Genomic DNA, 20,190 nt, shown 5'->3' on the forward strand with positions numbered 1-20,190 from the left:
ATGGTTGTATGTGTCATGGCGATCACCGTCTGTCTTCTCTTATAGCTTTGACTGCAGTAACTCCATCTACGGACAGACCCTGAACCCCCACAACCATAAAAAGACCCCAGGAGGCTCCAGTGGTGGAGATGGGGCTCTGATCGCAGGAGGTGGAGCTCTTCTTGCTGTGGGAACTGATGTCCTGGGAAGTATACGGGTACCATCCAGCTTCTGTGGGATATGCGGACTGAGGCCTTCTGGAGACAGACTGAGGTAAGTAGTGGAGCTGACTAGGAAGTAGTCATGAGGACTGCTATCGCTGCCTCCCGATCCCCAACAACTTGTGACTCCCCTACTGCGGTATGAGAGAAGAGGCATTACTATTATATCATTACTACTCGCTGATATACCCGGCTCACCCAAGTAATTTGCTACAGGCGTTTATCCATTGTTCGCACAGAAAATGTTATGGAGTCATGGTTACTTCAGGGGAACCGAGGAATAAAATCTGTACACAAACAGAGGAGCGTTAGATTCTCTTCAGACTGCATATACTTTATAGGCTTTTAGTATATACACACAGAGGTCACTTAGATTCTCCTCAGTATATACATATAGAGGGGAGGTAGATTCTCCTCAGTATATACACATAGAGGTGAGGTAGATTCTCCTCAGTATATACACATAGAGGTGAGGTAGATTCTCCTCAGTATATACACATAGAGGTGAGGTAGATTCTCCTCAGTATATACACATAGAGGTGAGGTAGATTCTCCTCAGTATATACACATAGAGGTGAGGTAGATTCTCCTCAGTATATACACATAGAGGTGAGGTAGGTTCTCCTCAGTATATACACATAGAGGTGAGGTAGGTTCTCCTCAGTATATACACATAGAGGGGAGGTAGATTCTCCTCAGTATATACACATAGAGGTGAGGTAGATTCTCCTCAGTATATACACAGAGGTGAGGTAGATTCTCCTCAGTATATACACAGAGGTGAGGTAGATTCTCCTCAGTATATACACACAGAGGTGAGGTAGATTCTCCTCAGTATATACACACAGAGGTGAGGTAGATTCTCCTCAGTATATACACACAGAGGTGAGGTAGATTCTCCTCAGTATATACACAGAGGTGAGGTAGATTCTCCTCAGTATATACACATAGAGGGGAGGTAGATTCTCCTCAGTATATACACAGAGGTGAGGTAGATTCTCCTCAGTATATACACACAGAGGCGAGGTAGATTCTCCTCAGTATATACACACAGAGGTGAGATAGATTTTCCTCAGTATATACACAGAGAGGTGAGGTAGATTCTCCGCAGTATATACACAGAGATGAGGTAGATTCTCCTCAGTATATACACATAGAGGGGAGGTAGATTCTCCTCAGTGTATACACAGAGGTGAGGTAGATTCTCCTCAGTATATACATATAGAGGGGAGGTAGATTCTCCTCAGTATATGCACATAGAGGGGAGGTAGATTCTCCTCAGTATATATAGATAAAGGCGAGGTAGATTCTCCTCAGTATATACACATAGAGGGGAGGTAGATTCTCCTCAGTATATACACACAGAGGTGAGGTAGATTCTCCTCAGTATATACACATAGAGGGGAGGTAGATTCTCCTCAGTATATACACACAGAGGTCACTTAGATTCTCCTCAGTATATACATATAGAGGTGAGGTAGATTCTCCTCAGTATATACACATAGAGGGGAGGTAGATTCTCCTCAGTATATACACAGAGGTGAGGTAGATTCTCCTCAGTATATACACACAGAGGTCACTTAGATTCTCCTCAGTATATACATATAGAGGTGAGGTAGATTCTCCTCAGTATATACACAGAGGTGAGGTAGATTCTCCTCAGTATATACACACAGAGGCGAGGTAGATTCTCCTCAGTATATACACATAGAGGTGAGGTAGATTCTCCTCAGTATACACACACAGAGGTGAGGTAGATTTTCCTCAGTATATACACAGAGAGGTGAGGTAGATTCTCCGCAGTATATACACACAGAGGTGAGGTAGATTCTCCGCAGTATATACACAGAGATGAGGTAGATTCTCCTTAGTATATACACAAGAGGTGAGGTAGATTCTCCTCATTATACAACTAATTTCCATAGGCGTTATGGTTTCTGAGAAAAAAAAATCTTATTTGTATTGCACCAACTCATTCCGCAGCGCTTTTGGGAAATTTATTTCTTACCCCCCACTCCCCAACAAGCTTCATGCTCATTTTACTGACCTCGGAAGGATGGAAGGCTGAGTCAACCCTGAGACGGCTACCTGAACACAGGGATTGAACCTGCAACCTTCAGGTTGTGAGCAAGAGTTTAGCACTGTATTTCTGCTGCCTTAATACTCTGCCCCATACAAAACTCCACTTGAATATTGAAGTTGTGAGCCCTGTACTATTCCTTTTAGGATGTAAAGAATGGTCGTGCCAAATTTAATGTTTGTAAGACACCGGAAAGTTAGAGAATTAGTGGCAAGTCAGTCAGTGAGAACTTTCACCTTTATATATATAGATAGTGCTCATTTTGTTCCTCCTCTCGCTCTTTCTCCCTCTCTGCCGCTCGCTCTTTCTCCCTCTCTGCCGCTCGCTCTTTCTCCCTCTCTGCCGCTCGCTCTTTCTCCCTCTCTGCCGCTCGCTCTTTCTCCCTCTCTGCCGCTCGCTCTTTCTCCCTCTCTGCCGCTCGCTCTTTCTCCCTCTCTGCCGCTCGCTCTTTCTCCCTCTCTGCCGCTCGCTCTTTCTCCCTCTCTGCCGCTCGCTCTTTCTCCCTCTCTGCCGCTCGCTCTTTCTCCCTCTCTGCCGCTCGCTCTTTCTCCCTCTCTGCCGCTCGCTCTTTCTCCCTCTCTGCCGCTCGCTCTTTCTCCCTCTCTGCCGCTCGCTCTTTCTCCCTCTCTGCCGCTCGCTCTTTCTCCCTCTCTGCCGCTCGCTCTTTCTCCCTCTCTGCCGCTCGCTCTTTCTCCCTCTTTGCCGCTCGCTCTTTCTCCCTCTTTGCCGCTCGCTCTTTCTCCCTCTCTGCCGCTCGCTCTTTCTCCCTCTCTGCCGCTCGCTCTTTCTCCCTCTCTGCCGCTCGCTCTTCCTCCTTCTCCTCTTCATGCTCTTCCAAACTCTTCCACTTGCTTTTCCTTCTTCTCCTCTTCATGCCCTTTTTCCTCTTCCACTCGCTCTTCCTCCTTCGCCTCTTCATGCTCTTCCTCCTCTTCCACTTGCTCTTCCCATTCTCCTCTTCATGCTCTTCCTCCTCTGCTTGTTCTTTCCCCTGTGGTGCCTCTGCTCACGTTCCCTTTCGGCTCTTCTGCTTGCTATTCCCTCTCTGGCTTCTCCACGCATTCTTCCCTTTACTCTTCTTTCTCCTCCTCTTCTGTACGCTTTTTCTTTTCTGCTCACTCTTCCTTCTCCTCTTCCGCTCGCTCTTCCTTCTCCTCTTCCGCTCGCTCTTCCTCCTCCACCTGTTCTTTCTCCTCTTCCCTTGCTCTTCCTCCTTCTCTGCATGCGTTCTTTACCTACTCCACTCACTCTTCCTCTGCTTGTCTTCCTCCTGAGTGTCCTCCACTCGCTCTTGCTCCTCCTACACACACTTTTTCTCCTCCTCCACTTGCTCTTTCTCCTCCTACACTTGCTGTTTCTCCTCCTCTGTTCGCTCGTCCTTCTGTTTGCCCTTCCCCCCTTCTTCTTTTTCCGCTCCCTCTTCCTTTTCCTTATGCTCTTGCTCCTCCTCCACTTGCTCTTTCTCCTCCACTCACTTTTCCACCTCTGCTCACTTCCTCCTGCATGTAATCTGCTTGCTCTTCCTCCTGTATGTCCTCTGCTTGCTCTTCGTCCTCCTCTGCTTGCTCATCACCCTGTGTATCCTCTGCTCATCTCCCTCCTCCACTTTTCCCTATCCTCCTTGACTCTTTCTTCCTCCTCTGCTTGCTCTCCATCTTGCTTTTCCTCCACTTGCTTCTTTTCCTCCTCTTGCTCTTCCTACTCCTCATCCATTCACGTTTCCTCATTGGCTCACTTTTCTCCTCTTTCACCCGTCCCTATGCTCCTCTGCTCTTGCTTTCTCCTCTCCTTGCTCTTCATCTTCCACTCGCTCTTTCTCCTCCGCTCGCCCCTACTCCTCCTACACTCGCTCTTCCATTTGCTCTTCCTCCTGCACTCGCTCTTCCTCCTGTTCTTACTCTTCCTCATTTAGGTATAATGAAACAAAGATATGGTACCATGTCGCCAGTAGAGCAAAATGTGATTGTTCCCAGCAAGAGAAACCACGTAATCTTGTAGATATGAGACCTTGTAATGGCCAACAGAAGTACATGATGTAATAATAGCGAGCTTTCGTACCAACGCAGGGTACTTCTTCAGGCTTATGGATTGGATCTGAAGAGGCATGCATATTTATACACACTTATAACATACATACTTATGACAAGGCACAGATATGGATATATATATATATATACTTATGACAAGGCACAGATATGGATATATATATATATACTTATGACAAGGCACAGATATGGATCTAATATATATATACTTATGACAAGGCACAGATATGGATATATATATATATACTTATGACAAGGCACAGATATGGATCTAATATATATATACTTATGACAAGGCACAGATATGGATATATATATATATACTTATGACAAGGCACAGATATGGATGGGATTGGTTCGCACTTAAAAGGAATTCTGCAACAGCAAAAAACTTTTTTTGTCTAGGCCCTGATAGCGGAGTGAAAGTTTTATGGTCCCTAAATTACTGTTGTGGGGGGGGGGGGGGGGGAGGGGGGGGGAAGGTCAGTAGGCCAGAATTGCTACAAGAGGTACACTGACATTTTTAGCTAAACACTGATAAGGGAGTGAAAGTTTATGGTCCCTGAATTACTGTTGATGGGGGTCTTATCTGTATAATAAATGTCTCACACCTCCCAGTCACCCATAAATCCTGGGGAACAATTTAACCCCGTATTCAGCGTGTCAAAGGTTGTTATCAATTTATATTCCCAAATCCTTCTGTGGTTTTGTGACTTGAAACCCTCATATCTCCTATGTCATGTCCATGATTAGAGAAGTGCTCGGCCACAGGTAATTCCCTTTTTCTGTGTTCAATCGTGTGGTGATGAGATCTCATCCTCGCTTTCAGTTTCTGTCCTGTTTCTCCAACATAAAGACCCCCAACAGGACATTTACTGCCCCGGATCAGGTACACAACATTGGACGAGGAGCATGTGAATGTCCCTGGGCTCTTATAGTCCTGCTGTGTGTTGGGGATCCGTATCCTGTCCGCAGTCAGTATATGTGAGCAGGTCTTACAGCTCCTTACATTACAGGGATCTTATAGTCCTGCTGTGTGTTGGGGTTATGTATCCTGTCTGCGGTCCGTACATGTCAGCCGGTCTTACAGCTCCTTACATTACAGGGATCTTATAGTCCTGCTGTGTGTTGGGGTTATGTATCCTGTCCGCAGTCAGTACATGTGAGCAGGTCTTACAGCTCCTTATATTACAGGGATCTTATAGTCCTGCTGTCCAACACACAGCAGGACTATAAGATCCCTGTAAGGTAAGGAGCTGTAAGACCTGCTGACATGTACGGACCGCAGACAGGATACATAACCCCAACACACAGCAGGACTATAAGATCCCTGTAATGTAAGGAGCTGTAAGACCTGCTGACATGTACGGACCGCCGACAGGATACATAACCCCAACAGACAGCAGGACTATAAGATCCCTGTAATGTAAGGAGCTGTAAGACCTGCTGACATGTACGGACCGCAGACAGGATACATAACCCCAACACACAGCAGGACTATAAGATCCCAGGGACATTCACATGTTCCTCGTCCAATGTTGTGTACCTGATCATGTGCAGTAAATGTCCTGTTGGGGGTCTTTATGTTGGGGAAACAGGATGAAAACTGAGGGCCAGGATGAGATCTCATCGCCATACAATTGAACACAGAAAAAGAGAATTCCCTGTGGCCGAACACTTCTCTAATCATGGACATGACATAGGAGATATGAGAGTTTTGATATTGAAGGGTGGTTTCAAGTCACAAAACCACAGAAGGATTTGGGAATATAAATTTATAACAACCTTTGACCCGCTGAATACTGGGTTAAATTGTTCCCCAGGATTTATGGGTGACTGGGAGGTGTGAGACATTTATTATACAGATAAGACCCCCATCAACAGTAATTCAGGGACCATAAACTTTCACTCCCTTATCAGTGTTTAGTTAAAATGTTTGTGTACCTCTTGTAGCATTTCTAGCCTGCTGACCTTACCCCCCCTCCAACAGTAATTTAGGGACCATAAAACTTTCACTCCGCTATCAGTGCCTAGACAAAAAAAGTTTGTTTGCTGTTGCAGAATTCCTTTTAAGTGCGAACCAATCCCATCCATATCTGTGCCTTGTCATAAGTATGTATATATATATCCATCCATGTCTGTGCCTTGTCATAAGTATATATATATATATCCATATCTGTGCCTTGTCATAAGTATATATATATATATATATATATATCCATATCTGTGCCTTGTCATAAGTATGTATATATATATCCATATCTGTGCCTTGCCATAAGTATGTATGTTATAAGTGTGTATAAATATCCATGCCTCTTCAGATCCAATCCATAAGCCGGAAGAAGGCCCCTGCGTTGGTACGAAAGCTCGCTATTATTACATCATGTATTTTTGTTAGCCATTACAAGGTCTCATATCTACAAGATTACGTCGTTTCTCTTGCTGGGAACAATCACATTTTGCTCTTCCTCAGGCACTCACTTTTCTTCCTGCGCTTGTACTTCCTCTTCTGCTCTTCCTCCTCCTCCTTCCGCTAGCTCTTCTTCCTTCTCTGCTTGCTCTTCTTTCTTTACATTTCTTCCACTTGCTCTTCCTCCTCCTCCTCCTCTTCTGCTCACTCTTCTTCCTCTTTCAGCTCCTCCATTTGCTTCTCCTCCTCCTTCTCTCATTTTTCCTACTCCTTTTCCACTCGTACTTCCTTATTGACTCACTCTTTCTCCTCTTCCACTTTCCCCTATCCTCCTCTGCTCTCTCTTTCTTCTCAGCTTGCTCTTCATGTTCCAATCGCTTTTCCTCCTCTGTTTGCCTCTACTCCTTCTGCGCTCGCTCTTCCTTCTCTTCTCTTTTCCTTCTCTTCTTCCGCTTGCTCTTCCTCCTCTTCTGCTCGCTCTTCCTTTTTCTCCTATACTTGCTTTTTTTCTTCTGCTCCTATTCCGCTTACTCTTCTTCCTCCTTCACTTGTTCTTCCTCCTGCGGCTCCTCTGCTTGCTCTCCCTCCTCCGCTTGCTCCTTCTCCTCTTCTGCTCACTATTCCTCCTCATCTGCACTCTCTTTCCTTTATCTTTTTCTTCTTCCTCCTGTTTATCTTCCAGTAATCTTGGAGTCTGCAATCCAGTCAGTGGGATGAAATCAGGTTGGTCCCTTTGTCTTTACACATTGGCTGTTGTCCTTCCCTCTATCTTACACGTCTATCATATGTACAATAATGTATGTGTCAGCTGCAGTGTATCCCTCCCCCTCTAAGAATATTGTACCATGTCTAGTCATGTGACCTCTGCTCTGATTCTGTGCTTGTAGCGAGGTCGATGCCGGGTCCAATGGCACGGGATGTGGACAGTTTGGCCTTATTTATGAAAGCTGTTCTCTGTGATGACTTTTTCCAGTTGGACATTACCGTGCCACCAATTCCATTCAATGATGAGGTATGGGGCTCGGCCTACCTTCACTGCCGTCCTTTAGCCAGTAGGTTCCCGATATATGTACTATGCCAGTCATTCCCAGCTCTTGGTTACTATTTATTTAACCTTTCCACTGGGGGCGCTGTTCTATTGAGCAGTCACTATGGCTGCCTCCTGGGGTCTCTGCTGGTCTGTTCCGGTCAGTTCCTGACTTTGTCCTGTGTTTACAGATTTATAACAGCAAGAGGCGTCTGACCATCGGCTTCTATGACACTGATGGATATTTCCTCCCGCACCCGAGCATGAGACGAGCTGTGCAGGAGACCAAAACCCTGCTGGAGGAGGCCGGGCACAAGGTGCTGCTGACATATGCGGGGTCGATGGGATTCTGCTACAGGAGCCTTCTCTGTAGGCCATTATAATAAGTCATATCATCACCATCATCATCCAGAGAGCAGAAAATGCACGCCGAACTGGGTGGGAAATACTGCCAGCGGAGCCGCAACCTGCTCTGGATTAAAAATATCACAAATGATGATGAGGATCATGCTAATAAGAATGATACCCTGTTTCTCCAAAAAGAAGACCTACCCTGAAAATAAGCCTTAGTTACACTACACACACACAAAAAAAAGAATAGATTTCCTAGCTGGCTCGGTCCAGGTCCCCCCTGCTGCTCTATAGAGGTTCGGCGGGGTTCCCGCAGTCCTCATCCACTCGTACAACATCATTTCCTAGTTACAGGACTCATAAATCCCACCTCCAGAATGCGATGGCTGTGATTGGCTGAACAGCAGTGGAAGAAACGGTCACAGCCATCACATTGATTCATCCAACGTTGCATTGATTGGTTTCAGCAGCGGTCGAAGAACCGATCAGAAGCGCGTTGGAGTTGTAGACAGCAGCAGGAGAGACCCGGACCAAGCTTGCTGGGTAAGTATAATAGGACATCCCCTGAAAATAAGACATAGCGTCTCTTGTGGGGCAAAAATTAATATAAGACAGGGTTTTATTTTCGGGGAAACACGGTAGTAATAGTGATGTTCACAGTTACTAACCATTCTGCTTCCTGTCCTCTCGCCACAGTTGGTCGCATTTACGCCCCCAAGGATTGAGTACGCTCTGAATGAGCTGGCTATAAGAGGATTTTTTGCTGACGGAGGGAAAACTCTTGCTGATGAATTGTGAGTTGAGAAGCAAAATTCAGAACTTATTAATAACTAACAGACCAGAAAGAATCATGGGGGTGCAGGTGCAGGGACACTTGGGAAATAGTGACCACAATAGAGTACATTTTTTAGTTGTCATTTAATAGGAAGCCTTTTCAGGGAGCGACAAAAAAACGAAACTTTAGTAAAGCAACATGTGCTCAGCTTAGAACTACTATCGGTAACATTAATTGGGACAACATCCCCAAAAATATCAGTACAGACGACAAATGGGAGGAGTTTAAAAACATCCTAATCACCTCGTGTGAGCAGTTCATTCCCTTTAAAAATAAAAGAACTACAAGTAGAAGGAAACCAATGTGGCTCGGCAAGACGGTAAGAGAGGCAATAAACGAAAAAAGAAAGCGTTCAAACTACTAAAGCAAGAAGGCAGCGAAGCAGCGCTAAAATCGTACAGGGAAAAAAACAAAATATGCAAAGATACGATCAAAACTGCCAAGGAGGAGGCGGAAAGACGGATCGCCAAAGAGAGCAAAAACAACCCGAAGCTATTCTTCAATTATATAAATAGTAAAAGGATTTGCACTGAGAGCGCTGGCCCTTTAACAAATAATGCAGGAGAAATCATAGAAGACGATGGTGGGAAGGCAAATCTATTAAATAGTTTCTTCTGAAGTGTATTCACAAACGAAAAGGAAATGTCACACGAGATGCAGGGGAACAAAACGGCCCCCTGCAAAATATCACCTGCCTAAAGGCCCATTTAGATGCAACGATTATCGCTCAAAATTCGTTGGACGCGTCAAAAGTGAGCAATGGTTTTACTTGTAAAGACGACCGTTTAAACTTAACGATTATCGTTGGAAAATGAAGGAGGCGGCCTATAATTTCAGCCGTTCTATTATCGTCGTGTAGCGTTTACATTTAACGATAATTGGGCGATAGAGGAATGAGGGGAAATATCCCTTTCACACAGAATTTCTAACACCCCCCCCCAGATAGTACTATTCCTCCTCCCCCCCCCCACTGTACTGAACTCCCATTACAGATAACACTATTTCTCCTCCTGACAGACATGATCGACCTCTCATGAACCCATGCTGGTGAGGAGTTATACTGTTGTTGTCCTTGAGGTGTTCTAGGATGGCGTCTCTCAGAAACCCCTCCAATACTTTTCTGATCATTGAAGCGAGACTTACCGGCCTGTAGTTACCAGACTCCCTTTTTGAACCCTTTTTGTATATTGGGACCACATTGGCAATGCGCCAATCCAGTGGTACAACCCCGGTCTAAATATATAGAGTCCCTAAATATAAGAAATAGCGCTCTGTCTATCACATCACTTGGTTCCTTTAGGACCCTTGGGTGGATTCCATCTGCGCCCTGTGATTTGTCCATTTTTAATCTTTTTTTAACCAGCTCTGTACTTCTTTAGACGCAACGATCATCGCTCAAAATTCAATAAAAGCGTTGAATGTGAGCGATAATCGTTATGTGTGACTCTTCCCCCCTTCGACCCTCCTCTCCCCTTCTCCCGACGTTGTATTTGGTGATTCTCTTGTGCTCCGCAGCGCCCCGGACATCGTGGATCCCAACCTGAAGCAGCAATTATTTCTATACAAGGTCCCGAACATCATAAAGAAGATAGCGTCCTTCTTCATGAGGCCACTGGTGAGGTCACTGTTCTGCTCTTCTGTCATGTCTTAACATCCAGAGCTGCACTCACTATTCTGCTCTTCCGTCATGGGTTAACCTCTAGTCACCTCTAGAGCTGCAGTCACGATTCTGCTCAGACATCATGTCTTGTCCCCCAATGCTACAGTCACTATTTTTCTTTCATCATGTCTCATCCTCTAGTCACCTCCAGAGCTGCACTCAGCTATATATGGAGAGTTAACCTGTGTAATATGGTTAAAGAGGTTGGGGGGGGGGGGGGGTTAGAAAAACATGGCTGTTCCCTTCCAAACGCAGCGCCACCCTTGTCTGTGGGTTGTTTCTGGTATTGCAGCTCAGATCCCATTCACTTCAACGGCGCTGACCTGCATTACCCCACACAACACTATAGACTAGAGTGGCGCTGTGTTTGGAAGGAAGCAGCCATGTTTCTCTAACCCCCAACAACCCCTTTAAGGGTGAAGTCTAGACAGTGATTGGAGTGTCCCTGGTGTTCTGCCCCACCAGTAGCTGATGGTGTAGAGAATGATCCCCTCCTTGGAGTCTCATTGTGATTTATGTCTCATTGTAGTTTCCACGAATCGCCAGTCACGTGGAGGCACACAGCGGCTGCAGGTAAGAAGCAGCTTTTACCCACAATGCTTTGCAGTGTCCTTATATATATCATTATTGCCACCTGGTGACATCTCTTTATTTCCCCGCCGCTGCGCTGAATTCCAGAACACTTTAGGGCCTCGTGTCCACGGGCAATTTTTCACCGTGTACCACGCGTGCGATGCACGGCCGCATGACATGCGGTGAATGGAGTCAAGGAAAGCCAATACCTGCGGGAGAAATAGATGGCAGCATGCTCTGTTCCATCACGTACCACGCAGCGTATGCCCTGTATATTGGTAGAGGCAGCGTATACAACAGGGTGCGAGATATGTGTGTGGGATACGCTGTTATGCACAGTACATTCGCAGCCCATAAGCTGCCTCTACTGGCTCTCTGCCGGCAGAGCTGACATCACAAACACCAGTAAAGTGCCGCGGGACCCCCGTGACCATGAGGCCTCCTTAACTGCCCATATTGTACCAGTCTGGTGCCTCTGATAATAAAGGGGGTGAAAGAATGGGAGGATATAGCAAAGGATAGAATCATAGACTGGTAGAGTTGGAAGGGACCTCCGGGGTCATCGGGTCCACCGGGGTCATCGGGTCCTCCGGGGTCATCGGGACCTCCGGGGTCATCTGGTCCTCCAGCGTCATCGGGTCCAACCCCCTGCTCAGTGCAGGATCACTAAATCGTCCCAGACAGATGTCTGTCCGCCTCTGAAGACTTCCATTGAAGGAGAACTCCCCACCTCCCGAGGCAACCTGTTCCACTCATTGATCCCCTCACTGTCTAATATCTAATCCGTGTCTCCTCCCTCTCAGTTTCATCCCATTGCTTCTAGTCTTTCCTTGTGCAGATGAGAATAGGGCTGATCCCCCTGCACTGTGACAGCCCTTCAGATATTTGTAGACAGCTATTAAGTCTCCTCTCAGCGTTCTCTTCTGCTAAACAATCCCAGATCCTTTACCCGTTCCTCATAGGACATGATTTGCAGACCGCTCACCATCTTGGTAACTCTTCTCTGAACTTGCTCCAGTTTGTCTATGTCTGTTATAAAGTGGGGTGCCCAGAACTGGACCCAGTATTCCAGATGAGGTCTGACTAAGGAAGAGTAGAGGGGGATAATGACCCCATGTGATCTAGACTCTATGCTTCTCTTAATACATCCCAGAATTGTGTTTGCCTTTTTGGCTGCTGCATCACATTGTTGGCTCATGTTCAGTCTATGATCTATTAGTATACCCAAGTCTTTTTCACATGTGCTGCTGCTTAGCCCAATTCCTCCCATTCTGTATGTGCTTTCCTCATTTTTCTTGCCCAGATGTAGGACTTTGTATTTCTGCTTGTTAAATACCACTCTGTTAGTCGCCGACCACTGTGCAAGCTTTTCTAGATCTTTTTGAATCCTCTCTCTCTTCCCTAGTGTTTGCTATCCCCCGCCAGCCTTCTTCTATCATCATAAAGGGCAGGTTGTGTATATTTGTGGATCATGTGAGGAAACCCTGATTTAATATTTCAGCCATATTTTCCCTGGGAAGTGCTCTAATGGGGAAGATATGGTCGTCATGTTTAACCCATTAAGGACCAAGCGTGTTAAATGTACGGTACCTAGTCCCGGGCTTAAAGCCCTGCTGATAGTAAAATTACGGTGGGGATTAAAGGCCCTGCTTCTGCAATAAATCAGAAGCATGTTGAGTTGTCTGTTGTTAGTCACAGCTGATTACCCGGAGGAGGGAGAAGTGGGTTTTAACCCTTTCTTCCTCTTCCTTTCTTTAGTACATGTTGCTCAATGAGTGCTATGTACTAAAGAGTGAAAGTGGAAGTGTTTCTTCCACTATGCGAGATGGCAGCCACATGACCGCTGGGATTCCCTGCTACAGCCGAGCTACAGGGTCCCAGCAGACCCCGATCAGCTCTTGTCACTACAGGGGATGTGTTCCCTGTAACTGGGGCTCCTATGGATGCCCCAGCTACAGTGGGAAAGTTTCAAACAAAAAGCATGTGACTGTCCCCCAGTGGTCTTATATGACATCACAGGGGACAGAGATGGTAAAAAACAGAATTACATAAGTAAAACAACAATGTATACATAAGAAAGAAAATAACCCCAAACCATCGCTATAAGCGCCCTGTAATCCAAAACCATACATATTATACACTAGCTGATATACCCGGCCGGCCTGTGTAATATATATATATATATATACACTAGCTGATATACCCGGCCGGCCTGTGTAATATATATATATATATACACTAGCTGATATACCCGGCCGGCCTGTGTAATATATATATATATATACACTAGCTGATATACCCGGCCGGCCTGTGTAATATATATATATATATACACTAGCTGATATACCCGGCTTCGCCCGAGTTATATGTGTATATATATATATATATATATATATATATATATATACTAGCTGATATACCTGGCTTCACCCGAGTTATTTATATATATATATATATATATACTAGCTGATATACCCGGCTTCGCCCGAGTTAATTTGGTACTGGTGTTTATCTGGTGTTCACACGGAAAGTCTTATGAAGTCGCGGTTACTTTAGAGATACCAGAAAAACATGTTCACCATTTTGCATAGTTCTCTGCGTTACCCAGGAAACACCACGGGGAGGCAACCATGCGACGTTTCCTTTATATACAATGACATCAGGAAGTGAGAGAATTACATTCCGCACGTAAAATTTGGACGCTAGTTTTTTTGCGCTAGAATTGAATAATCGAGTTGGGACCCATTAGCTTTTCCTATTTATGACACAATCAATGCTCGTGCCAAATTTCACGTTTCTACGACACTAAGTTGGAGAATTAGTGGCGAGTCAGTCAGTCAGTGAGTGAGTGAGTGAGGGCTTTCGTCTTTATAAAGATATAGATATAGATAGATCAAACATCTGAAACAGAATGAGGCGCCCGGTTCTGTATGTTAGTTGAGCGTAACTTTATTAATAAAAAAAAATAACTGTAAATGTTAAAAAAAATATAATTTTTTTGTTTGTTACTAGGGATGAGCGAGTATACTCCCTCGAGTAATGTGCCTTAGCCGAGTATCTCCCTGTTCGTCCCTAAAGATTCGGGGGCCGCCGCAGCTGACAGGTGAGTTGCGGCGGGGAGCAGGGGAGAGCGGGCGGGAGAGAGGGAGAGAGATCTCCCCTCCGTTCCTCCCTGCTCTCTCCCGCAGCTCCCCACCCCGCGGCGGCCCCCGAATCTTTAGGGATGAGCGGGGTGATACTCGTGTAAGGCACATTACTCGAGGGAGTAGTGCCTTAGCCAGTATACTCGCTCATCCCTATTTGTTACCCCCAATAAAACTAAACGACAAAAAAAATTTGTGAAAAAGAAATTTTAAAAAAATCGCCCTAAAAACTGCAGCAACAATCATTTTGGTAGCTGGCGAAAAAAAATAGCAGTAAAACTACCCCATGGGTAAAATCCCGAAAAAGTGTCTGGTCCTTAAGGTATAAAACAGCTTGGTCCTTAAGGGGTTAATCTGAGGACTTTCTCTAACCATTGGTGAGAGGGACAGATGATCGGCTACACACACAGCCAGTTCTGGAGGTGCTGCCGGTCGCCTAGTGAACGGAGCACCAGGTAAACGTACCTGACGCTGGGCTGGGGCCTACAAGCCACACAGAGTCCCCAGTATTAACCTCTCCTTTGATGCGGACACTAGCAGTTGCAGCGTCCAAGGAGGGGGCCACAACCACGGAGACAGTGGGGTAGAGAAGGCCTTGTCACGGGGCTCTACCATCTCCTCCCCTAGGGGTATCTCGGAACCCGACCACATTACTGCTGGGGGGGATCACAGGGGTAGTAACCAGGGTTGTCACTCGTGACGCCAGCGTTCCGTCCTCTGTGGCGGATCTTCCAGATGCAATAAAGTAGTCCCCACACAGAGTAGCTTTCTGAACAAGAGATCCAAACGGTCGGTTCTGCTCATTTACTAGAAATTCTAGAACTCCAGTCCAACAAACCGTCTGGATACAGATACAGCAGGGAGGACCCTCGGGGTGTCCGCTATCTGGGAAGCTCTCTCTACTGGCCAACACTCCCTTTCTCCTCTACTCGCTAGGCAGGCGTGCCGAGGAGCCCTGGGTTGGTGAGGCCCAGGCTGAGCACTAGGCCATCGCTGGCTTGTCCGCTGTGCGGGTGTCAGACTCTCCAGGCTTCTCCGGACTCTATTACTCCTCTCTCTCCTCTCTTCTCCACACCTGATCACATGACCACAAAGGATACACCGGCCAGAACATACCCGACATTAACCCTCTCAGTCCTGCAGCCATCCACAAGCAAGAGGCTGACAGGAGACAGACATAGACCATTATGGAGGAACCCCATTAACTCTTGGCCACTACAGCGAGAAATACCAGAGGTGTCAAACCTCACTGGCAGGAGCTCATTAACACCCCCTGTCACTGGCAGGAGCTCATTAACACCCCCTGTCACTGGCAGGAGCTCATTAACACCCCCTGTCACTGGCAGGAGCTCATTAACACCCCCTGTCACTGGCAGGAGCTCATTAACACCCCCTGTCACTGGCAGGAGCTCATTAACACCCCCTGTCACTGGCAGGAGTTCATTAACACCCCCTGTCACTGGCAGGAGCTCATTAACACCCCCTGTCACTGGCAGGAGCTCATTAACACCCCCTGTCACTGGCAGGAGCTCATTAACACCCCCTGTCACTGGCAGGAGCTCATTAACACCCCCTGTCACTGGCAGGAGCTCATTAACACCCCCTGTCACTGGCTAACTTTATGACCATCTGGACGCAGGACTTCCTGAGATAAATGGCCATCAGAAATCTCTTAGATGTGAGCTGGGGGGAGGGGGGAATGAAAACGGGATTCTCTAGTCCAGAGCGATGGCAAGTTGACACTTTACCAAAATCATCATACCACAGAAAGAGTTCCTCCATGTCTTCTGCTTGTCCAGGCCGCCTATAGTAAATGCCTACAATGGTGTCCATTCTGTTGTTCTCTCCTTGTATTCTTACCCAAACAGTTCCTACAGAACTCCCAGCTCTGAAGCTTGAATCTCTGTGGAGATGAATGTTCTCCTAACATACAACACAACACCTCCTCCCCTTTTATTAGGTCTGTTCCTTATAAATACATTGTATCCTTCAAGCCTTGTAACCAATCATGTGTATCATCCCACCAGGTTTCCGTGGTGCCGATGACATCATATTTCTCTTCCTGTGTTCGGAGCTCCAATTCTCCTTGTTTGTTTCCCATGCTCTGGCATTTGTGTAGGAACATGTTAGTTTGTGATCGGGGTCTCTTGCTCCTCTACTTGCCCTCTGAATGTTTTGTCTCTGTTCTTCCTTTCCACTTCTAATAACGAGGGTCTCAGATGTATTCATTATCTGGATATTATAGTGTAGCGCTCTCCTGACGAGTCAAGCATACGGCCTCCTTCACACGCCGTGAGAATATTGCAGTTGTGTTCTGCGTGATATTGCTGTGTTTTTTGTGGCGATATTGCGCCTTTGTAGCGCTCTTTTGGAAGGATTTTTGTGTGTGTGTGTGTGGGGGGGGGGGGGGGGGGGTTGGGAGAGGGGCTTGAAATATAGGCGCTAGCCATCGCATTGAATAGCTGTGATTGGTTTATAAAGCGCTGCACTGATTGGCTAAGCCACGGCACTCAAGAACCAATCAGAACCAGTGCTTTCTGGAGGCAGGATTTTTGAACCCCTGATCTGGAAGCGCTGGCTGAAGTGCCGGAGCTGCGGAGGAGCGGACAGCGGCGGTCAGGTCATGTATTGTTTGTTTTAATGCAGCCAGGGGTTGTTTTAGGGGAAACCGTGGGACTTCCTGCTGTAAAAGTTGCATCGCAGGAAAACCATGATTTTGTGCAATGCAACAGAAAGGAGGCTTCGTAGGGAAACATGGGCTACAAAACATCGCAAATTGTGCCAATGTTCAGCATGCCGCAATTAATTTTCTTGCAATGTTGCAGCCTATAATACATGGCTAATGTGATGGAACCCGTCGAAAGCATCGGCTGCACATACATGCGATTGGTAGCGGCCCAAACAGAGGACACAGCAGAGGTTATCACAGGAGACGGATATTACAAGGAGACCTCCTGGGGGTGGGGCTATAGCAGGGAGACCTCCTGGGTCTGAGCCCCAGGGGCAGGGCTATGAGGAAGACCTCCTGGGTCTGAGTCCTGAGGGCGGGGCTATGACGGAGACCTCCTGGGTCTGAGCCCCAGGGGCAGGGCTATGAGGAAGACCTCCTGGGTCTGAGCCCCGGGGGCGGGGCTATGAGGGAGACCTCCTGGGTCTGAACCCCGGGGGCGGGTCTATGAGAGGGAGACCTCCTGGGTCTGAGCCCCGGGGGCGGGGCTATGAGGGAGACCTCCTGGGTCTGAACCCCAGGGGCAGGTCTATAAGAGGGAGACCTCCTGGGTCTGAACCCCAGGGGCGGAGCTATGAGGGAGACCTCCTGGGTCTGCGCCCAGGGGGCGGGGCTATGAGGGAGACCTCCTGGGTCTGAACCCCAGGGGCAGGTCTATGAGAGGGAGACCTCCTGGGTCTGAACCCCAGGGGCGGGGCTATGAGGGAGACCTCCTGGGTCTGAACCCCAGGGGCGGGTCTATGAGAGGGAGACCTCCTGGGTCTGAACCCCAGGGGTTGGGCTATGAGGGAGACCTCCTGGGTCTGAGCCCCGGGGTCGGGTCTATGAGAGGGAGACCTCCTGGGTCTGAACCCCGGGGGCGGGGCTATGATGGAGACCTCCTGGGTCTGAGCCCTGGGGGCGGGTCTATGAGAGGGAGACCTCCTTGGTCTGAACCCTGGGGGCGGGGCTATGACAGAGACCTCCTGGGTCTGAGTCCTGAGGGCGGGGCTATGATGGAGACCTCCTGGGTCTGGGCCCCGGGGGCGGGGCTATGACGGAGACCTCCTGGGTCTGATTCCTGAGGGTGGGGCTATGATGGAGACCTCCTGGGTCTGACCCCCGGGGGCGGGGCTATGACGGAAACCTCCTGGGTCTGAGTCCTGAGGGCGGGGCTTTAAGAGGGCGCTGCACACACAGGATGCCGCACTAATCTCCCAGCAACGTCTTGTTCTTCTTGTTTCAGCTCCGTGAACGATCTGTGGAAACATTACACGTCAATTCAGGTAAAATGTTGCGATACGCTGCGGGGGAGGGGCCACACGGCTGCATGGCAGGATAATGAGGCAGACATGGAGCATTGCGCCATTCTATAGGGGGCAGCATCTCTGGGTGCTTTACACTGGGCATGGTTCCATCATGGCGTCTTCGTGCGTTGCGGTGTCTGTGGGGATATTAATGGTGGAATGTTCTGCTGCAGGAATATCGCAATGAATACGTGAAGCAATGGCGGACGCTCGGAATGGACGCGCTGCTCTGCCCAATGCTCAGCCCCGCCTTCAACATTGGGCACCCTGGGAAACTCTTTGGTAAATCTGCACCGTTGGCCCTTGTTGTACATGTGGGAGGAGCCACCATGAATGGCGCAGAGCGGCCGCGCCTGACATTCTCACCACGGTTTCTTGTCTTCCAGCCGGCTTCAGTTTCACCATGCTCTTCAACGTCCTGAACTTCGCGGTGGGCGTCCTGCCGGTGACCACCGTGACGCCGGAGGACGAGGAGGAGCTGAAGCATTATAAGGGCTACTACAACGACCCGTGGGACAAGGAGTTCATCAAGGTTGGTGCATCTGCGGCGGCCATGCTGGATGTGATGTTGTGGGCGGAGCTTCCTGACGCTTGTCTGTTGCAGGGCATAGAAGGCGGGGTCGGGCTGCCAGTCGCCGTGCAGTGTGTGGCGCTCCAGTGGCAGGAAGAACAGTGTCTGCGCCTCATGAAGGAAGTGGAGACCGTGACCCGCGGCCGCGACCACAAGTGAGGAGCGAATGGCCCAGAGCGAGAGGCGGTCGCTGGACCCCTCCCCCAGCAACGGACCCCCAACAGCCCCCCATCCCCCCCGTGGTGTCTCCCGCTCTGGGCGCCTCTTTAAACGCTGCTCACATCGCGCTTCGTGGTTTCGCTAGTAAATCTCCTGCTGCATCTGATGTCCCCCAATAACTCCTACTTCTGGGGGTCCCGCAGATACAATGAAATAAAAGGTATCATGTAGACCACCAGAACGTGTCCACGTGGGCTCCTTCTACCCTGTCCGGGGGAGAAACAGGGCGGTTGTTAAAGGGTTAACTCAGGGAATGGAAAATGAAGAGCCCCGCCGGCGCCTCCTGTGTTTTGTGGTGATCACAGGGATCAGCGAGGGGGAAACGGTCCCACCTGTTGCTGCTGCAGCCTGGAATGTGTCTGGGGGGACGCCAAGTGCTGCGGGGTGAGGGGTGCCAACGGGGTGTGAGACTGAGGGGTGCCGAGCCCTGCTGGTGGGGGTGGGGGGAGTGGCGGGTGCCAAAGGGGTGTGTGACTGGACAGGCGCCAAGTGCTGCGGGGTGAGGGGTGCCAACGGGGTGTGTGACTGGACAGGCGCCGAGCACTGCTGGCGGGGGGGATCATAGTACAGAACTGGCAGTGCTCCCAATAGGGGCTCACTGGAGGGTGTACGATGCCGCCCCACCATACAGCCATAAGAAATATGCAGCTTTATTCAGTTCATTACATGGTGTCTCATCCTCCAGTCACCCCCAGAGCTGCAGTTACTGTTCTGCTATAACATTCTGTTTTACCTCCAGTCACCTGCAGAGCTGCAGTCACTGTTCTGCTGTTACATTGTGTCTCATACTCCAGTCACCCCCAGAGCTGCAGTCACTGTTCTGCTATAACATTCTGTTTTATCCTCCAGTCACCTGCAGAGCTGCAGTCATTGTTATGTTATTACATGTTATGTCATCCTTCAGTCATCTTGAGAGCTGCAGTCAGTGATCTGCTATTACATTGTGTCTCGTCCTCCAGCCACCTCCAGAGCTGCAGTCACTGTTCTGCTATTACATTGTGTCTTGTCCTCTAGTCATCTCCAGAGCTGCAGACATTGTTTTGCTATTACATGTTATGTCAT

At 48.2% G+C, this 20,190-nt stretch overlaps 1 protein-coding gene across 9 annotated transcripts in view; it reads left to right on the forward strand.

Annotated features, from left to right (window-relative positions):
• The window catches only part of LOC136622054 (vitamin D3 hydroxylase-associated protein-like), a 102,811-nt gene extending 83,502 nt beyond the window's left edge, over nucleotides 1–19,309 (forward strand). For all 9 annotated transcript variants that reach the window (XM_066598056.1, XM_066598048.1, XM_066598057.1 and 6 more), the window contains exons 5-15: nucleotides 46–252; nucleotides 7,418–7,458; nucleotides 7,623–7,747; nucleotides 7,954–8,079; nucleotides 8,810–8,907; nucleotides 10,464–10,563; nucleotides 11,138–11,181; nucleotides 18,278–18,317; nucleotides 18,512–18,620; nucleotides 18,725–18,870; nucleotides 18,943–19,309. In XM_066598056.1, coding sequence (XP_066454153.1) covers nucleotides 46–252; nucleotides 7,418–7,458; nucleotides 7,623–7,747; nucleotides 7,954–8,079; nucleotides 8,810–8,907; nucleotides 10,464–10,563; nucleotides 11,138–11,181; nucleotides 18,278–18,317; nucleotides 18,512–18,620; nucleotides 18,725–18,870; nucleotides 18,943–19,068 — 1,162 coding nt within the window. In that variant the 3' untranslated portion in view covers nucleotides 19,069–19,309. The remainder of the gene's footprint in view (nucleotides 1–45; nucleotides 253–7,417; nucleotides 7,459–7,622; nucleotides 7,748–7,953; nucleotides 8,080–8,809; nucleotides 8,908–10,463; nucleotides 10,564–11,137; nucleotides 11,182–18,277; nucleotides 18,318–18,511; nucleotides 18,621–18,724; nucleotides 18,871–18,942) is intronic.
• Nucleotides 19,310–20,190: the final 881 nt, after the last annotated feature.

Source organism: Eleutherodactylus coqui, chromosome 3 (genome assembly GCF_035609145.1).
Source record: "Eleutherodactylus coqui strain aEleCoq1 chromosome 3, aEleCoq1.hap1, whole genome shotgun sequence".
In the NCBI taxonomy this organism is placed as follows: Eukaryota; Metazoa; Chordata; class Amphibia; order Anura; family Eleutherodactylidae; genus Eleutherodactylus; species Eleutherodactylus coqui.